Source organism: Kogia breviceps, chromosome 6 (genome assembly GCF_026419965.1).
Source record: "Kogia breviceps isolate mKogBre1 chromosome 6, mKogBre1 haplotype 1, whole genome shotgun sequence".
Taxonomy (NCBI): domain Eukaryota; kingdom Metazoa; phylum Chordata; class Mammalia; order Artiodactyla; family Physeteridae; genus Kogia; species Kogia breviceps.
Window position 1 is genome coordinate 20,705,334 of NC_081315.1, and position 20,539 is coordinate 20,725,872.

Sequence of the window (20,539 nt, forward strand, 5' to 3'; positions counted from 1 at the left end):
GAGACGGAGCGGCGTCAGGCGGGGCAACAGAAGAGAGAAGCCCGCCCCTCCTCCCGGGGCTGCAGGGCCATCGGGAAGCAGACCTGGGGGCGGGGGGGGGGGGGACGACGACGACACACACCTGCCTCTTCCCACCTTCTCTTAGGGTCTCTTGTCCTCCCTCACAGCTCGGCTGCCTCAGCACACAGACTTAGGGCCAGGAACTGAGACCCGCTGAATGCTCCGCCCCAAACATCATAAAAACATTCCCTTGTACTTTGTTTGCCCTTTAGTCCAAAAGAGAGAACCCTAGACTCTCAGTAAGACTAGGCAACAGCAGAAGAGGAGCAAAGGGAAATAAACACAGGAGACACTGGGCTACAAACTCTGCGCTGACAAAGGGCAGGGCCCAGAATCAGCCAGATGTGGCCTCCTGGCGGGGACCCAGGACCCTCCTGTTGTCTGAATAGCTGAGTGACTAAATGATCACTGTCTGCACACCATCAATGCGCAGGTGTTCACAGACCTCCCCCGTTCTGCTAAAGAGCATTCTACATTTGTCTATCCACTCCCCACCTCTTCTCCCTACCTCTCCTAAGGAGAAGGGATTCCTGCTGAACCAGAGGAAGGATGTTAATCTACACAGTGAGAGATGGGAGAGAAAAGAATACCACCTACATGGGCCTGGGCCTGGAGCAAGGGGGTGGGTTTTGGAGCAGCTGGGGGCAGGGCATACAAAGTAACTGGGGAGGTGGGAGTGAATTCCAGAAAACAATACTGAGGGTAAGGACGTGGTCCCCTTCAGCGGACAGACTGGAGTCCCTCGTCCCTTTAGGAGATGAACTGTGCTTCTTGATGGTGTCATTGCTCCAAGATGAGCCACGAGGACCCCTCGGTTTACAAGGGTTATGCACACGAGCCATGTCTTCAGTAACACCCAAGTCACAGGAGTAAATCCCGTGCACTGGGCTGTGCAGGGTCAGATGCTCAGTCTCCCCGAAAGATGTTGAGTCACAGGCTGAAAGTGACATATGTCCTTGTAACATAGTTCCTTCGTGTGGGAGAACCTGGGCTGACACCAGGAGAGTGTGGTACCTGAGGCCCCAGCCTGTAGCATCTTCATGGGAGACCCAGGGAAGCCCACCTCCCCGGGGCCCACATGAGAATGGACAAGTTGTCATTACAAGTCACCTATCACCTCGCCCGTGGACCATCTCTTAATGTCGGTCCTTTCTAGATGGTGATGGCCTGGATGTGGATTGGGGAGGCCCCTCTGCTGCCTGGTTCCTGAAACTGCTCGACGAGAGGGGTCTCCCCAGCAAAGGGAAGAGGCTAGAGTGACATCCGTCTCCTAATGTGATTGGTACAGCACTTTGTCTCCTTTCTCACTGATAAGTCTGCCCCTCTGACCTCTGATCCTTCACAGAAAGGACCTTTCACTTGGCTTGGGGCCTGGCAAGTCTGGGCCAGGAACCCTGTTTAGGTTCCGGCCCACAAGCAGCTGCCTGCCCAGGCTGTGCGGTTCCTGGAGATGGCCGTGTGCTCGTGAGACCAGCCTCCCACCAGAGCCACAATCTGCATGTTAGTGCTTGGTGCCACCTCCCCTCGACACCCCAACTGCTCTCCCTGACCTTGTGTTCAGAGATGGATGGGCAGGTATTTGGGGGCAATGAGGATGGGATAACCCCTTCCATAAAGTGGCTCTTCCGCAGATGATCTAGGGGCATCCAGGTGGAAGGGGGTGAGGCCCACCTGGGCCCCAGCAGGGGGCAGGGGGCAGGGGGGACGTGCCAAGTGGGAGGTAGGAGAGGCGCTCCATAGAAAGACAGTTTGCAAATGTTCTGGAAGGTTCTAAGGGAACACAGGGAAAGTGCTGTGCCCTGGGACTGGTACATTTGGAGATTTTGAAACCACCCCCAGGCCTGAGAGGTGAGGGGAGGGAGGAGTCACAGGAGAGAGAGAGAGAAGAGAGAGAGAGAGAGAGAGAGACAGAGAGAGAGACAGAGAGAGAGACAGCGAGAGAGACAGAGCCAGAGAGATCTGTGTGAAGGGGGCTGTGCCCAAAGGGACACAGTCAGCCAAGACGACAGGAAACAAGGGGAAATAAATGCTCCGGCCTCTCTCTCCACCATCAGTCTCCTTCTAGGGTCCCCCGTGGTTAAACCCGGCCAGAAGCCAGTGGGCACAGAGGCCTGCAGATGCAGCCCATGGGGTCGGCCTCCAGGTATGGTCTCTGCAGAGGAGGGTGGAGATAGAAGCTGGAGGGGCAGGTGGGCACCCCTCCGGGCTCACCTCGCAGCACTAATCGCCCATGGGCCAGCAGCACCCGCCTGTGCATCTACCTCCCCGGCAGAGGCGGGGGCTCCCGGCGCAGATGTGTCTTGTCTGAGTCCCCAGGGCCTGGCTTGGCCACCTATGGGGGAAGTGGTCCTTGAAAGAAAGACAACCCCTCCCGCCCCCCCTGCACAGTAGCCAACAGCAACAGACCAAGCAGAGCTGCCCACCCCCCATGCCCCTGGGACATCGAAGACTCAGTAAATGCTTCGGAAACCAAATGCACTTAAGGGCCAGAAGCTTCTCTCATTCACTGCCAGACCTGCAGATTCAGAAGGTACCTGCCCCCAGTAGGGGCTCACTAAGTATCTGATGAACGAATGAATGAACAAGTGAATGGATCACTGAATGCCGGGGCAGGGCCACACACAGTCACAGCCACCCTCGGAAGACTTAGGAAGGCACGAAACAAGCTGCGTGGCCACCCCCCTGCACAGGGACAGGGGACGGACCAGGGGTGAGTGGAGGGGGCTTCTCGGATGCTATCCGGGGAGCCGTGGCACGTGGCAGTCAAAGGGTTCTGCCTTTTAAGAGGTTTGTTTAATCCCCGGAGGTGAAGGGCGGGTGCGTGGAGAAGTCTAACGCGCTTTCTGGCTCTAGTCTCTTCTGTTCTAAAACCTTAACTGCTGTGAATAGACCCGAGTGCTGCTGCTGAAATGACATGCTGCGGAGGTGCTGGGTGGGCGTGAGGCGCCCACCGGCGCTGCTGGCGGGGGTAGCGGGTGGGGGACAGTGCCCTCTGCTCCCTTTTCCCGGCAAAAGCCCCCCTTCTCTCCTCAGAGGTCAGCTCACGCCTGGGAAAGCTGGGTTGGCTCTGATGTCGCCTAAGTTATGGCCCGTGAGACTTCACTACAGTGCCACCGCCCATGCGGGAAGCAGGGAGGGGGCTAAGCTCGAAGACCCCCAAAGCAGAGAAGATCTGGCATCTAAACGTCATTGGAGCCCAAGCGCAGGCCTCTCGGGGCTGCCCTGGGGCTGCTGTGTGTGCCAGCGGCTTCCCCTCGGGGACCGGACATGTGGCCCTCGCCCGGGGCATCACCGGAGTGCAGCGGCTCAGCCAGCCGAGGGTCGCCCTTATTTGGGCCCGAAGACAGGGAGGTGGGCGGGGCGAGGTTGGGCCTCCGAGAGGCTGGGGGTGGGGTCACAGGGGCCATCCTGCCAGCCAGCGCCCAAGTATCCCAAGGCCAGGGGATGGCGGGGGGGTGCAGGGGGTGCTGCAGAGACAGGGCTCGTCGCCTTGACCTTGGCCTTCCCACGCAGTCCGGGAGGTGACACCGGGGAACCACTCCCCAGGTCTGCACTCTCCGCTGCCCTGCTTCCCGCCTCTCAGACACAGCAGGGCTGGAGGGGCGAGAGGAGGGCAGGGGAGCAGGTGGCAGCGACAAAGCCGCGCCCGAGTCTTCGTGTTCAGGAGAGACAGTGGGGCTGCGAGCACGGGCCAGGTGAGCATGCAGGGCGGGACAGAGGCCCGGAGCCCCTTCTGCAAGGTAAGCGAGGAGGAGCCCGAGGCAGGGAGGAGGAGGGTGCGCTGCGCTAGTTGCCAGCGTGCGTGTGCGTGCGTGCGCGTGCGTGTGCGTGCGTGCGCGTGTGTATGCGTGTGCACGCCCTGCCGAGGGACTCCTCAGGCCTCGGGGGTCGGGGGTGACCAGTGGGGATGAACTCTGACCTCCCGACTCGGGGCAGCAAGCCCACCAGGCCTGTCTGGTTCAGCAGCCTGTCTGGTTCAGTCTGCCTGGGACCCCGCCAGACGCCCCCTGTCCCTCCCACAGCTGGCGTGCACTGGTGTCAGGCTCTGCATCAGGCTGGGTCGCAGGGCGGGCCCCCGGCACAGGGGCCTAGGCACAGGAGGTCAGTGCCGATGGAGCCAGCAGGGCCGAACTTCATTATGGGGGATTCCTGCTTTTGCTCCTTCCTGATCGCCTGCTCTGCCTGGCCCTGGGACACTGGGTGACACTGCTAAGCCACCAGCAAGAGAAGGTGGGTCCTCTCCTTCCACCCCTCCCTCATCTCCCCTCTCCTTGTGATGTCCCCCACCCCCACCCTACGAGGTGGTCCTCCCAGAGCCTGCAAAGGAGGAGGGTCGCCTACAGGGGCACAGACCCAGCTAGAAGCTCTTAAAACCCATACCAGCGGGCTTCCCTGGTGGCGCAGTGGTTGAAAGTCCGCCTGCCGATGCAGGAGACGTGGGTTCGTGCCCCGGTCCGGGAAGATCCCACATGCCGCGGAGCGGCTGGGCCCATGAGCCATGGCCACTAAGTCTGCGCGTCCGGAGCCTGTGCTCCGCAACGGGAGAGGCCACAACAGTGAGAGGCCCGCATACCGCAAAATAATAATAATAATAATAATACAAAAAAACCCATACCAGCCCCGCCCGGGGTGGGCTCAGCAGCCTGGGGGTAGGTGCAGCACGTTGGATGGGGGAATCAGAGCATCCCAAGGGCCAGGGCCTCCCTTCCCTGGGCCCAGAGCAGCTGCTGTGTAGCAAAAAGAGCAGAGCTCACCAGCTCAGACGGGTCAGGAGCCGGGCAGGAGGCCCTGATGCCGGGTGACCTGGGGCAGACAGGGAAGGAAGCCTTTCTCTCCCCACCTGCTTTACTTGGGCCTAAAAGGCAAAGGCACACTCCACAAGCACATGCAGTGTGGACAGTGCTTGGGTCGCGTCAGCCACCTGGGTCCAGATGCCAGCTCTGCCCCTGACATGCTTCCTAGCTCCCTGTGCAGTTTTCCCATCTATAAAATGGGGTGAGGGACCCCAGCCCCTGGTGAGAATGGACTAGATAACAAGGTAAAACACTTAGAACAGTGCTGAGCTCAGTAAATCCCACCTCCTGTTACGTATTTTTATTAAATGCCAACAGGTGTTTCTGGATTCTAACCATCTGTGTGGCCTGAAGCCCCACCCACCTGTCTGACTGGGAGCCCAAGACTAGGGAAGCAGTAGGTGAGAGAGTAGGTGACGGATTCCCAGAGAAGGAATCTGCGTGCCAAGGGGCCCGACCAGGGGGGCCTCGCCCCCTCCCTCCCTGCCGGCAGGGGCGAGAGAAGAGAGAAGGCAGCCCTCCCACCACCCATTTCTCTAGGGAACAGTTCACAGAACCCAGTGGGCGCTTTCACACAACACCCATCCTTCTCCTGAGCCATCAGGGGAAGGGAGAGTGAGATCATTAAAGTTATTTGTAACCCACACAGCTGCTAATCCTCCTTCCATTTGGCTGCGGGATCCAGCTGACACCTCTGAGGGGGAGGGAGACCCACCACACCTGCAGGGAGGGGTCTCTCTCACCTCAGAACACCAGGTCCCAGCACCCTGCAAACCACACCAGGACAGAATGGCCCATTGCTCCCATTCTTAGGTGTTCTCTAACATTCCAGAAGGTTCTTTTAACAGGGAAAATGCCCTGGCTTGCATCTAGGCAAGTTGCTTCACCTCTGCCAGCCTCATTTTCCTCATCTGCACGTGGGGACCACGGTCCTGGCTGCCCTTGTCCCCAGGCCCTCTTCTTTCCACTGGGGAAAGGCTCCTTGCCCCATCCCTGTGGTTTTGGAGAGTATGACGATCATGGTGCTCTACTGCCCCCTGCTGGCCAACTGTGGCATGCAATAAATCATGTCCATGCTGATTGGCTCAAAGGTGAGCATGTGACCCAAACAAAGCCAATCGGATTCTTCCATGAGAATTTTCCATATACCTAGAAGGGTGATTGTGGGCTGGGAGGACAATAGAAGGGGGACTATTTGGTGTCACCATCTTGAACAGCAAGGGGGAGCCATGTGTAGTAGGAGAGGATGAGGCTAGTGTTGAAGAAGAAGCAGGGAGGCTCAGAGATGGGAGTGGACAGAGAGGAGATGGCCCCAAAGGTACAGAGCATGAGCCCTGGGGTAGCCTTGCTGGAACTTCTCAGAACAAGCTTAGGCTTATCTGATTCCTGCAACTGGAAGATACTTGGTTGACACAAATCCCTTCTTCCCAGGCAGAACAGATCAAGGGGAGCTTCCTAGAAGAGGTGGCATTTGAGGTGGGTCTTGGTGGCTCCACAGGGTTCTTTCAGACAAGACAAACAACAGACCGGTGTGTGCAAATCATTGGACCAGGCGCTGCCAATATGGAGCCATGGCCTTACCAGGAGTTTCACACACAGCGTCTTATCCTCAAAGGAGCCCTTGAAAGTCATGATTTATTAGAACTACTTTCCAGGTGAGCAGACTCAGAGAAGTCAGGTGGCTTATTCAAGCATGCAGTTGGAGAGTGGTGGAGGACGGTCTGGAAATCGATGGTGTCTGACCCCAAAACCGCTGCCCTTTCCTCGCCCCCAGGCTGCCCATCTAAGTCTTGCTAGAGTTGGGTAAGGGGTGCTGTGAGGGTTATCAGATGTCCACGCACTCTGTGCTGCTACCTATACAACTGGCATGCTGGAAGCTTCCCATTAACATGAGAAGGATAGAAAACGCTGAGCTGAGGGATTCAGGCGGTTTGCTTTGGTTTTCAAGGGTGGGGGCCCTGGAGGGCAGCACTTGCTTCTCCCCTTTGCCTCTGAGCTCCTGGAAGGCTGGGACCAGGCTTTTTATTTACCTTGGGATCCTCCTCTCTGGGGCTTGCTGGGCTCATAGGATGCTTGTGTTGAAGTGGAAGGAGGTGGCATACCCCTATGCCTTCCAGAAGGTCAACTACCATTGACTGGACACTCCTGAGGCCCCAAGTGAGGGGCTCAGGATGGGCTGAGCTACAGTCCCACTCCCAGGGACACCTCAACCAGTGGGGAAGGCAAACAGAGGCAAGATGAAAACATGTAATAAATGCAAAGACACAGAAGGAAAACCCAAGAGGCTGGGGGTGTCAAGATGCAGAGGACCCTCGGGGCTTCCTGGAGGAGGTGGCCTTGAGTTGAGTCAGTGAAGTGAGGTGACAGCAGGAATGAGCCAGGTGCAGTGTGGTCAGGGTTCCAGGGGGTGGGAGTAGAGCGGGCTGTGGAGGAAGGTGCAGGGACTACCAGGGCTGGGGTGGCTGGCATGTAAAGTGCATGGCAGGAAGTGGTGGGTGAGAGGCAGTACAGCAGCTCCAGGCTGGGCACCCGAAAGCCAGGAAGAGAAGGTGGCTCCAGTCTCTGGAAGCCCAGCATACCCGTTCATGGACGCCCCCTGGTGGCGATGTGAAGGAAAGGCGGGCAGTGGTCACAACCACTGGCAGACAGACAGGCAGACAGACAGACAGACACACACAGTAGTATTGGAATCCCCTTTTTGCCATCTTCTGAGATTCTAGTAGACCACCCAGCCCCAGACCTACTGCCGGTAATCTCTGGGGACCCCCCAGTGTGTCAGCCTGGGGGCAGGCCCCTGGAGGGAGTGCCGTGGGTCCCCTCTGACCCCGCTGCATCAGCCCAGTCTCAGGCCAGGGCCTCCACCTGGTTTTCTAAGTGTCCTTCAGCGGACCCCCTGTACCCACCATACTGGTCCCTCTGAGAGCACTGTCCACTTGGAGACTCCTCAGGCCAAGTGAGCCCCAGGATGCTGGCAGGAGCTCTAGGGGATCCTCCACCCCTGAACACAACAGCTCGACCCCCCACCCCTTGGGTCCCCACCCATCTTCCCTGGCGGTCCCGATGGGTCTGTGCTCACAGCCACACAGGGTGGTAGCACAGAAGCTCTCACACGACCACAGCAGCGCCGGCCACACTCAGAACTCGGGGACAGCCCAGCCTGCTCCTGGCCGGACACGCAGGACTGACGGGGTCCATGTGGATGGACGCACCCCGCGATGGCAGCTGAGTCGAAGGCTGCCGGCTCTCACTCCGCGCCTTCTCCTTCGCCAAACCCGCTCCGCTTGTGAAGTGTGACGGGCGGCAGGCCGATATCCTGGCCGGAGTGCTTTTCATCCCTGCACGGTCTGGTCACCTGGGTCCCTGCCCTGGGCCTTCCCTGTCCACACTCGCCCTGGGCTGAGCCAGGTGATGGGGAAGCAGGAACTCAGGTCAGGCTCAGAGCCACTTCCCGGGTGGGTGGGGCTGTGAGACGCGGCTGCACCTGTGGAAGCCCCCAGCCCCAAAAGGTGCAGGAGCTCTGCCATGCTCCCCGGAGCCCAGTGGGCCTGAAGCTACACCCACGGTGGCCGGAGGAGGGTGGAGGCGGGTGCAGACCGGCAGCTAAAGCCCTCCCGGCCTCGGGGCTCTGGCGCCTGACCAGCCCTCACTCCCAACAACCTGGGGAAGGGGCTGCACGGTGAGGGACCCGGAATTGACTAAAGATGTTTCCACTACCACTCCGGAGAACAGGGCTCCACATGGACGTTAGGTATGGTTTCAGAACGTGAAGTTTCATTTCTGCCCTTGGATCTGAGAGCTGAGAGCTCGAACCTGCTACAAGGAAGACTGGGCCTCCTTGGAACACCTTGATTCCTCAGGCTTGATAACAGTTAGTTCCCCTGACACATCCTGCCCAGGTCACCAGCCGGCCCCGCAGAGTGGAAGGTCCCTAGTTAGGTGGGTGGGGTCCAAGGTCTGAGGTTACCTGTCACTCCCATTCCAGGCGCATTCGAACTTGTCAAAAATGCAGTCGTTCTCATACAGGGAACAGAGCTTGCTCCGAAGGTAATCGTGGACCTGGTGAGAGAAGGGGACGGGGTGAGTCGAGGGGGGCTCCCCAACAGTCCTGGGCCCCCTGCACGAGGAGGATCTCACTGAGCAGGGCTGTGCCCTCCGGGGTCTGGATGGCACTCCCAACTCAGCCCTGCTCATCGGGAAGGGTCCATAGCCTGGCACATGGCCAATCCCTGAGCTGTGGCCAGAGAGGGGACAGTCACAGTGACAAAGAGAATAACGCCGAAGGGGACCGAATCCTGGCTTTGCTCCTCCCTGGCTGTGTGACCCTGGACAGTGACTTCACCTCTCTGAGCCTTGGTTCATTCATCCTTAAAGTGATAAGAGCACACACCTCATGGGCTGTTCTGGGATCACATGTAAGTGACTATTTGGTATAAGGTCATGCCCTCTGAGGACAGCAGTCACCGTGAGAACATTGGTGACCATCACGGAGAAAAGGGGAAGGAGAATTCACACAGGCCTCTCAAGCGTCATCTCGGCAGACGCCACCCGTCCTGTTTTATAGATGAGGCACTGAAGCTCAGAGGTTAAGTAACTGGCCCAAAGTCACACAGCGTACAAGTGGAAGACCAGGATTCTCTCCCAGGGTTACCAGACACCACAGGAGAGATGGTGATGCCCCCTGACCTGCGTCCATTTGACTGTAGCCCCATCCCACAAGCTCTATAACCATGGGGCCTCCTGGGTGCCAGCTCTCTTCGGGGACATGGCCCTGCCCTCTGGTGGCAGGGTGAGGAAGGGTGTTGACTATGAAGTAAGAAAGACCAATCTAAGGTCGGCTGCTTGCTACTCTACCACCACAGATATGCCATTTAACTCAATTTTCTCCAAATAAAATGGGATAGAGAGAACACTGTCCCCACCTCACAGGACAGCTGGGAGGCTTAGAAGAGGAAAAGTGTGCCAAGGTCTTAGGTCAATGAAGCACGTGCTAAGGCTCATTCAACACCCATCCCTACGCTTTTCTCCCTGTCTTCTTCAACCACAGAGGCCGTAAACCTACTAATTTTTCCAGCCTGGTCATGGGCCTGTTCTAGCCAATGAGTTGTAAGAGGTCTTCTCAGGAGTGTTCTGGGAAAGCTTTTGTGTTCATAATAAAACATACCACAGATCCAACCAGCACAGCCTTTCACATTTCCTCCTTTCCTGAATGGATGGTCAACATAGTTCCTGGAGTTGTGGCAGCCGTTTTGCCACCATGAGGTATAAAACATGAAGGTAGAAAACCAACACTCAAACGATGGCGAACTAAATCACAGAAGTGGCTAGTGGGACACTGAGCAGGTCACAAAGCCACTAAGTATTCTAGGATACTCCAGGCTTCTTGTGAAGGGAGAAAAGCCCCTATCTATTCAGTACTGCAAGTCAGCCAAACATAATTCTGTTATACCCAATTTCTAGCACCTAACAGCTAAAAAATGTTAGTTATGTTGGTTTTATGTAAAGATTACTATTTTAGAATCCATAGGTCAGCTGGGCCAGAAGCCAAGCACCCCAGCTTTGGACCTGGTCCTCCAGAGCAGTGATTCTCCCGCTTTATTGGGTCCTCACGTGCTTTGGGAATCTGAAGGCTCTGGACCCTCTCCCCACAAAATGCTCACATTAAACACTGCACCTAGCTTCAGGGTCTGGGGGCTTTTGCTGACACCAGGGACACGAAAGGCTGAGGGGCCTCAGAGGGTTGGACACAGTCATGTCCCTGGGCAGCCTCTGGGAAGGGCATGCTCTGGGAAGGTGCCAGAACAGTCAGTCCCACAGGCCTGAGCAGGGGTTAAGTCATTCCTGCCCCAATCTCTGACCCCTCCCATTCCCAAGGGTAGAGGAGGGGCTGATCCCTTCCTGGGATGTGCAGTGGAAGCAAGAGGCCTGCTGGGTCAAAACCGGAGGGAGTGGCAGGACCTCCAGTAAACACAAGTGGCTAACAAAGGGGCCCTTTCATGAATCCATCATCCCGAGGAAGCCGGAGGGGGGGGCGGGGGAAGGGCACCGCAGCGGCCCCAGGCGTCCCTGTGGGTGTGGAGCTGCCAGAAGCACACGTGTCCCAGGTCAGACTCTGAGTACCCCGTCTTCCCCTCTCAGCTCTGTGCCCCTTCCCAGTGGGGGCCCTCCGCCTCCCAGGACACTGCCACACCCCAGGCCTTGGCAGGGAAGGAAGACAGGGAAGGGGGCTGTGCAGCTCCCATTTGGGCCCCGAATCTGTCACTGCCCAACTGGAAGGCAGCTCTCCATATCCTAACCTCTCAGCATCCCAGCTTCCCTCCCTGTCAAGTGGGGCCGATATCACCCCATTCACAGGGGCAGTAAGGAATAGAGGTGAAAAATATATGTGGCACTCTGTGTGCACCCAATACTTGGTGACACTATGAGGGTCTGGCTGGGTCTTCTCGGGGGTGGGTACTGTTTTCCCACTCACATCTGCACAACCAACTCCTACTATCCTACAAGGTCCAGCACAAATGTCACCTCCTTCAAGAAGCCTCCCAGACTGCCCCAGCTAAAGACATAACTGGTACAGCTTTAAAACAGTCCCATATTTCTTTCCAGTCCCCGCCAAATTTTAACATCATATGAATTTTGTTTTCTCTTCCCTAATATATATGGATGAATCATAACAGAAAAATAATCAACGACTTTCCAGGAAGGTGTCCCATGCTTCATCCTGTATGCCTGGCTGAAAAAGCCTGCACGGAGGATTTAGAAATGTACCACGCTCCCATTTCACCACTGTATCACTAGCTAAGGATGCTCCCTGGGAGAGGGCAATGCTTAGCCTGCGTTAATGGTAGGACTGCAGTCGCCGGCTCCAACGGAGGGAGGCCATGGTCTGCACCCTCAAACTGAGCCCAGCCGGATGCTCATCTTTGTCCCCTGGACCTTGGACTGCAGGCCTAGTCACAGCCCTGCCTCAGGGCAGGAGCCAGCAAGCAGATGACACACAGCTCCCCATGAGGCGGGGCTGAGCAGGTTCTCCTGTCCTTGGCCGAGCTACGTGGGATGAGCTGCCTGATTTCTCAAGCCTCAGTGTCTTCACCTGCAAAATGGGCTTATGAAAGCCGCCCTGTAGCTGGGAGAGGCCCTCAGTGTGAGCTCTCAGCACAGGGGAGGGCGGCTGCGGGTCTCCCACCCGCAGAGGGGCTGCGAGGTTTTCCAGGCATCAGTGCCCACCTGGTAGGTCTCTATGGGCCGCGCCTCCATGTTCAGGTCCCAGACCTTGACTGTGAGGTAATCGCGGGTGAGCATGTACCGGCCGCTGTGGCTGAACTTCACGTCCGACACGGAGGAAATAATTTCCGAGAAGAAGGAGCGGTTACTGGGGTCCTCGGGCTCTTCAAATACTGCAGAGATAAAAACAACCACTGTCACTGGGCCGCTCCCACCCGTGGGGTCCAAACAACAGACCACTCCGTTTCCTCTCTGGGCTCATGCGGTAGGTCATTTATTCATTCATCAAACTTATAACTAAATACAGGTCAGGCCCAGGCCCAGATGGATCCTCCAAAGAGGGAAGAACCAGTTCTTGGAACAGTGTTTATTGAGCATTTACTCTAAGCCAGATTCTGTGCTGAGCCTTTCCCCTGTGTTATCTTATCTAACCCCACAATAAAAACATCAGGTCGGTACCACTAATATTCCCATTTTATAGCCAAGAAAACTGAGGCATGGATGGCCTTAGAGCTGGAAAAAGTGGTGGAGGGAGGGATTTGAACCCAGATGTGCTGCTCTCTGTACTCAACGTGCTGCTCTCTGCTGCCTCCTGCTGGTGATGCCAAATGCCAGGACTGTGAGGTGTCCGGGCATCCTCGAAGGTGCTGGACCACGTCCTGCACTAGGCTGGGCACTGCCTGTGGTTCTAACTGGCTCTGGGGCCTCTGTTCATGGTGCACTGGGCACACATGGCCGAGCCCCATTCATAGGTGTATTCTGTTTGGCTGCCACGCGGGTTGTAGCAAAATCAAACCTCACCACCGCGGATGCACCCTGAGTCCCGTTTGCCGCCTGCCACCCACCTCCTATTATTTTAGACCAGCTGCTCCACACAGGAAGTTGCTTACCTGACCCCTGAAGGCAACAGCTTGCTGCCTTTACCAGAGATCCCAAAGTGGGCAGTGAGCGGCTCCCCAAGCAGCGTCCCTTCCCTGCCGTCCCCCATAACCAGGCCTTCCTGACACAAGGAGGTTCCCATGCAGCAGGACAAGCTCTTCCAAGTTCCATGTCTGTTGCTGGCTGTCCCAATAGTTTGCCCACCTCACTGGACAATCAGATCCTACAGTGGCCCTGGTGCTGCAGCAGGATGGAAATTAGGGTCCCTGCTGACCACTTAGGACCTGGGCCATGGATGGGCCTGGGGGTCAGGGCAGAGGATGGGGGGGTGGTTTGGCAGCCATCTACAGCCAGTCTGGAAGGACTTTTAAACATCTGACAACCTGTCCAGCTGTCCCCATGGTCACCGGCTGAGTGGCTGCCCTGCCTGCTGGTCTTGAGGCTCCAGGCTTAAAACAGGGAAGCAGAGAGCTGATCACATGTCCCCAGAGCTCACAGGGGTGCCCTTCCTGCTGGCCCCTCCTACGTGGGAGAGCCCCATATCCCACCTCCCAGGTCTGTCCCAGCCCCTGACCCCCCATCCGGAAACCCGTTCTTCTTCTTGTCCAAGGTAGACACTGCTCCTGCCTTTCCCAGAGATACAACTCTTGCCCAGCTCCTCTCTGCAGGGTGGCTGGAAACATTTCATGCCCATCGGATGCTCTCATGTGGTCATGCCTACATGCATTCACTCATCCTCTCAGTTAACCAGTCCATACTGAGCGCCCACCATAGCCAGGCACTGTCTGAGGCCCTGGACTGCTGCAGTGAGCAACACCCCCATCCTCCTGGAGCCCACATTCTCCTCCCAGAGACAGACAGTAAAACTCAGTGACATGCGATACCATTGGGCCGTGGTGGGAGAAAGATAAAGTAAGGGAGGAGACAGAGAGAAATGGGGGCTGGTGATTTGGATAGACAGGGCCTCTATGGGAGAGCACATCTGAGCAGAGACGTGAATGAAGTGGGATACCAGGGAGTAGAACTCCAGGCAGAAGTCATAGCATGTGCAAAGGCCTTGAGACAGGGATGAGCTGAAGGCCACGTAGGCTGAGAAAGGCGAGAGCGAGGGGCTGTAAGCCATGGAAAGGGTGTCATCCTGTAGGCAATAGGGAGCCACAGAAGGGCGCGGAGAGAGGAAGGGCATGGCAAGATTTGGTTTTTTCCAGGATTCCCCTCCCTGCAGTGGGGAGGAGACCTCCTTGTGGGTCACCTTTAGCCTCTAAAACCTCTGCATTATGATTGGTCATCTCACATAATCGTGTTTTGTGCCCTGGTACACAGACACCTTTATTTCTGCAGGTATAAGCGTTCGTAATTTTTCTTTGTTAAGCCAAAAAATTTAAATCAATGACATTTCCCTCTTCTCAGATGCTTGGAATAAAGACAAATTCAATATTTGATTTCTTACTTAAACTAAAGCACTGAGATTCTGTACTGTCTTTAAATGAACAGGGGTATAGACCTAATACTTGGGAGAAATAGGGCAGAGGGTTTGAAAGAAGATGCACCTCAAACTCTCTTCAGGGATCTGGGTGGCCCCCAGCACTTCCCCTGGTATGTGGCAGGAACTCTCTCTCGACTGAATTAGCATCTCTGCTGCTAGGCGTTAGACAGAAGGTAAGATATAAAAGCATAAGGCCGAGTCTGTCTCTTGCACCCCGACTTTGTACCCCTTGCCTGCCTCGGTGGATTCCTCCAGCCTCCACCCAAACCACTAGGGCTGGTCCAGCTCACTCCGCCCTGCACCCTGCAGAGCTCCTGGCATGCTTTGTGGGGTTTCAGTAGGCAGACGGGGACCAAAATCACAGAGGAGCATCCGCACCGTATGTCACAGAGCCAGGGGCTGCGTCTTCTGCTAGCTTTAAGGAGCAGGAAACCACAAAGGTCAAGGGCTGAGAGGATGACCTAATCCATAGTTGAAAACAGAAGCACCAAACAGCCCACTGCAACCTCAGTTCTGACTGTACTTGGGCACTTCTGATGTTTCTTTTAAGCACAAAAGCACCAGAAGTGAAAAAGATTAGTGGAAAGGATATTAACAAGCCTGAAAAAAGTTATACCTACAAGTTCTTAGTTTTCTTGTCAAATATTTCTATGAATTTTTTTTTTTTTTTTTTTTTTTTTTCGGTACGCGGGCCTCTCACTGTTGTGGCCTCTCCCGCTGCGGAGCACAGGCTCCGGACACGCAGGCTCAGCTGCCATGGCTCACGGGATCAGCTGCTCTGCGGCATGTGGGATCCTCCCGGACCGGGGCACGAACCCGCATCCCCTGCATGGGCAGGCGGACTCTCAACCACTGCGCCACCAGGGAAGTCCTGTATGAAATTTTTGATACAACTATTTTTTGTCAAAAGACTGCAGAATCTTCCGTATCAATCCCTCCCCCTCCCCCTCCCCCCAAACACAACCTGCATGCCCCCAGGCCATTCATAAGAGATAAGAGGGTCTCCCTTCTAATTGACGGAATCACTAAGGACATTTCACAGTAATTATTGCTGCCAAGAGCTTAAAGAATTGCATCCCAGAACCCCTGTCACTCCCACCCCACCTCTCTCCCCTGCCCTAATTATTTTGTAATTGGAGGGCTCCGAAACAGCAGAAATCTCTGTCTGATATTTTTTTAAAAAATAACTTTGCATAATTAAGGCTCTCGTGGCCCTCGCTGGTTCCCTGACGATCGCATCCTCCTCTCTGGGTGTCACCGCTGTCACACACGTGGAGCGGGGAGGGTGAGGAGCCCCCTTCACGCCACCCTCGCCTAAGTGAAGTGAAGGGACCCTGGGGAGGTTCTGAATCACCCGTGAGCCAAGGAAACAGAAGTGAAGCCTGAGGTGCGGGCCAGCCTTCCTCTCCAGCCTTGCACACAACTCTGATGTGTCCCTCTTCTGCTTAAAGCCCTCCATGGGTTCCCGTGCCCGCAGGATCAAGGTTCAAGATCCCACATGTAGCTGCCAAGCTCCCTCCTAACCGGGCCCGAACGGCCTGCTGCTCCAGCTTCACATACCCAGCTTCCCAGGGCCTCGAACGGGGTGAGGAGAGCAAGACCCCTAAGGGCACCACACTGAACAAGTCACTCTGGGGTCGCCTGAAATGAATGCCTCCTTCAACGTTGTGACGCCATCTCCCTCGCCTTATCCTAACCCTTGCCCTGCCATATACCAGGCAGCAGGGCACAGCCAAGCTCTGGGTGACCTCAGGCAAGCCCCTTAACCTCTCTGAGCCCAAGTTTCCTCACCTGGAGGACAAGCATGGTTAGACCTCCAGAGGTAACACCTAGAAGCACCTGGCCCAGTGAGGGACTTGAGTAGCCGTTCAATAAAACTGCATAACTGTTTTTATAGTTATTTTTCACATTGTTTTCTCTCCCTGAAATTTCCTTTCCCACTTTTAGCCTCTGTCTTTCTCACCAACTCCTGTACATCCTTCAGAACCCCAACTCAAACATCCTGTTCTCTGTGCAGCTTGTCCAGATGTTCTCCAAAGAAATCAAGTGCTCACCCTTGCTGCCTGCACAGCCCCGGGATGCCCTCTTGTATGGCATCAGTGAGGATGCCTGGGCACCTCACGGGGCTGTGAGCTCTTGGGGCAGGGGGTTCTGCCTTTGTCATCGGTCACCCTGGCATCCCTGCCCAGCCTGGAACCAGGCTCAGAGCCCAGCCTTGCTCACAGAGTGGACAGAACCTTCTGGTGCTGCCTGCCCATGTGGCCTCTTCTCCGTGCCTTTCCTGACATATTTCTTTCCCCACCTGGTATGATGCCACTTACATACGTAGGCACAGCAGTGAAACCTGTATCTGCTAGAAGCGGCCTCTAGGGGCCCACGGCTTTTGCTCTGTGTCCCTCTCAGTGGCACCAGCTATGTGACACTCCTCATTATCAGCATGTGGATGGTCTTCTCTGGGCATGGGTGGGGAAGTGGGGGGTAAACTGAGCAGGCAGACTTCATCAGATGGGGCTGGGATGAAGGGAGGTTCAGGGCTGACGGAGGAACCGCCCTGGCTTGAGCCACACGCTCAGGGACAATGGCGGAGGGCAGTGGAACCCTGGAGAGAAACATGCACATACGGAAGTGGGGCTGCAGGTCTGCGGAGGTGGAGAGCCCAGGAGGAGACAGGCCTGAAGGAGTAGAAGGGTCCTGTCCAGTCCTTGCCCCTGGCTGCCCTGGCAACGGGTCCCTCCTCTGCACTGATATTATAAGAGAACCTCCACTTGAATGATAAGCACACGTATCCAGCCTAGTCCCACCTTCCCGCCTTGGGCTCCAGGAGGAGCTGCGGTGGGGGGTGGTCCCTGCAGCGGAGGGAGAAGCAGTGGGGTTGTGGATCACAGGGTACGTGTCGCTCCCGCACGATGCCGCTGTTGGGGGAGATGCCTCCCGCGAGGCCACCTTCCCGCCCCTGACACGCTGCCACCGGGACGGCTGGGGCCAGGCGGTGCAGGGGAAGCAGGGACAGGAAGTCACTCTAAGGCAGTGGGCAGTGAGCTCTCACTGATGAGGAGTTAACAACTGCCATTCTCTGCTTGTAACTGTCCCCCGCTCAGCACCGTGTGATGGACCCCGCTGGAGAAAATAACATCCACCCCAGCTGTAGCCCCCTGCTCCGCGGGATCTGCCCCCCACCTCTCTGTCTTTGTCCCAGCGGGGCAAAGCTGCCCCTTCACCCCACTGCAGCCAAGCCCCTCTCGCGGCAGCCCCTCACCCCCTTCCCTCTGCCGCCCCTTGTCCCAGGCTCACTCTTTTTCATTCTTCAAGATGCAGAGCTGCCTGCTCCGACCACCTTAATTTAAAGCTGACCACATCAGAGCAGCCGCAAAGCCTTCAGAAACTTGCCCGCTGTCACGCTATTTACTTACCAGTCTGCTTGCTCCATAAAGGCAGGCGCCCTCTCTCTGCACAAAGCCTGCGGCCACCCCTCACCCTCTCTCACTCTCCATTCTCCATTCAGTCCGTGGGCAAAGCCGACCTTCCGTGCGGATGCAGGACCTGACCCCCTCCACTCACCGCACCCACCCAGCTCGGAGCAACAGCATCCTTCATCTGGGTTACTGGGCTAATCTCCTGGCTGGCCCCTACTTCCACCCTCCTCTCAGCAGCCAGGAGGCTCCTATTAAAACACAGCCAGGCAAAGCTCCCCTGTGGCTCCTGTCCTTTCAGAGACAGAGCCCCCGCCATGGTCTATAAAGTCCTCTGCATGTGGACCCTCTGCTCTCCACACGTGGAGCCTCCTCTCTCCGTGCGCCTCTAGTCTCACCCCCACCTCCCCCGACTCTGCTCCTGCCACACGGGCCTCAGGATCCAGCTACAGGGCCCTGGCTGTGCCCTCTGTTGGGGGCTTTACCCTGGCTCTGCCCCCCAGATATCTGGAGACTCTCCAACAGAGGGGGGCTAGGTCTGGTCTTTCTATCCCAGATCCATTACCAGGGATGAGTCCTGGGAGTCTACCGCACCCAGACCCTTTAAATGAACCTGGCTCACCCATGGTTTCCATAAGAGCTCTTTGTTCTCAAGGCTTCTGTGAGGATTAAGTGAGAAAGGCTGAGAGGCAGGAGACTACTGGAGCTTCTATCCTGGTTCCACTTAGCTGTGTGACCTTAGGGAAATGTCTTAACCTCTCTGTGCCTCTGTGTGATAAACGATAATGGCCCCCAAAGACGGCCGCATCCTCATCCCTGGAACCTGTGCACATGCTACCTCACGTGACAAGACTTTGCAGATGTTACGTTAAGGGTCTCGAGCTGCAGAGATTATCCTGGATTCTCCAGGTGGGCCCTCTGTAATCATAAGAGGGAAGGAGGAAGGTCAAAGGCAGAAGAAGAGATGGCATGATGGAAGCAGGGGTTGGAGTGATGCTTTCTGAAGATGGAAAAAGATCCTGGGTGACCTCTAGAAGCTGGAAAAGACAAGGAAACAGATTCTCCCCCGAAGCCTCCAGAAGGAATGCAGGCCTGGCGACACCTGAATTTTAGACCTCTGCCCTCTAGAACTGTAAAAGAATACATCTGTGTTGTTTTCAGCCACTGTTTGTTACAGCAGCCAGAGGAAACCAATACACTCGGTTTCTTAATCAATAAAATGAATAATCGAGTACCTCCATCATAGGGTAGCTCTCAGGACTTAATGAGATGTAAACTTCGAGCAGCACCTGGTGTGTAGCAAGCCCTTGACCAATGTCAACAGCAGTTCCTGCTTCACCCAGCATCGGGCTGTCACAGAGTAGGGGTTCCACCAGGGGGAGCGATTGTCATTACCACCTATTCTAGGGAATCTTCGTGCTTTGGCACAGCCCTTCCTTTTGGCGGACTCTGTGCTGTGAAAAGCAGAAATAGCTGTCTATTTTGAGGATTCAAGCACAGTCGTTTCCATGGTTACCCTGTCATAATGACTAGCAGACAAAAGACCCGGATTTCTACTGCTTTGGAGAAAAACAGCAAGCTGTGGGCTGGGTAGCAGCAGCCTGTGCTTGCTGGCTCTGCCCTTGACGGGGAGGAGTCTGGGGAAGCCACTGCATTTCTCTGACCTCGGTTTCCTCATCTGCCCAACGGCAGAAGTCAACACGTGATCCACTTGTGATCCGGGACGCCCTTCCTTCAGAGAACAGAAAATCACGGTCTTATCTGTTGAGAATATGATGCTGTGACCATTCATCTCTGTGGGTGTCTCTATCAGCCATCCCCTGAGTTCTGGGTAGTAACTGAGTAGATGGATAGAAGTGAGATGCAAAGAATGGGTCCTAACCTCCAAGTCTCTTTATAAAACGACCTGGCTCCGATAACAACCATTTGTTCTGATGAAAAATAACTATCTAATTGGCAATCATCTGCTTGCCAGACGAAGGCTAAGAACAAATGCGATCTGGAGAAAGCAGACAGCAGGGCAGATATCTCCTCTACTCACGACTTATGGCAAATTAAATGAGGGAAGGAAAACAGAAGCTGCAATGTATTGTACAAAGACTGACGAACAATCCTGTCACTGGCATTAATGAGAAAGTGCAGAATATTGAGTTTGAGAATGCAAAGAAAATCCTAGAAAAATTTAAAATACATTTTTGATGCAAAATAACTCTCATAGAAAACCTACATAAACCAATAATCAAAAAAGATTTACACTTGAGTTTTACTAAGACTTCAAGGAGCTGATATATTACACTAAATATTCTAGGGAAAAAAAGAGAAACCAGCCAGCTCATTTTACAAGAGAACAATCATTTTAACAAAACTGGGCAAAGAGTGTAGGCAAAGAAAGCTAAAGGCCAACTTCATCTATGAATATTTATGCCCAAAGCATAATTTTTGCATTTATGCAAAAATTTCCTGCCCTCAGTGTCACCAGGCACTGAAAAAGCCCCTGGTAGTCAGAAGGTGCGATGTCCCTCCCTTCATACCTTGGCCGTGCCAAAGCCTTCTCTGGAACTTCTGGAGAGCCAGACTCCTCCGTGGCCCTATAGTTAATTAATACTCACCACAGCCCCAGGAGAGGGGACGAGAAATTCAATGGAGTTGAGTCATCAAAATAAAGTTACAGCTCTTACACTTGACTTTGTGGG

General features: G+C 55.4%; 1 protein-coding gene across 5 annotated transcripts in view; it reads right to left on the reverse strand.

Annotated features, from left to right (window-relative positions):
* The window catches only part of PPP2R2C (protein phosphatase 2 regulatory subunit Bgamma), a 138,554-nt gene that overhangs the window by 2,779 nt on the left and 115,236 nt on the right, over positions 1 to 20,539 (reverse strand). For 4 of the 5 annotated variants that reach the window (XM_067035556.1, XM_067035555.1, XM_059067314.2 and 1 more), the window contains exons 7-8: positions 12,075 to 12,244; positions 8,818 to 8,909 (exon numbers count right to left, since the gene is read on the reverse strand). In XM_067035556.1, coding sequence (XP_066891657.1) covers positions 8,818 to 8,909; positions 12,075 to 12,244 — 262 coding nt within the window. Of the gene's footprint in view, positions 1 to 5; positions 2,393 to 8,817; positions 8,910 to 12,074; positions 12,245 to 20,539 lie in introns of those variants that run through there. The other variant, XM_067035554.1, reaches the window with a different exon arrangement.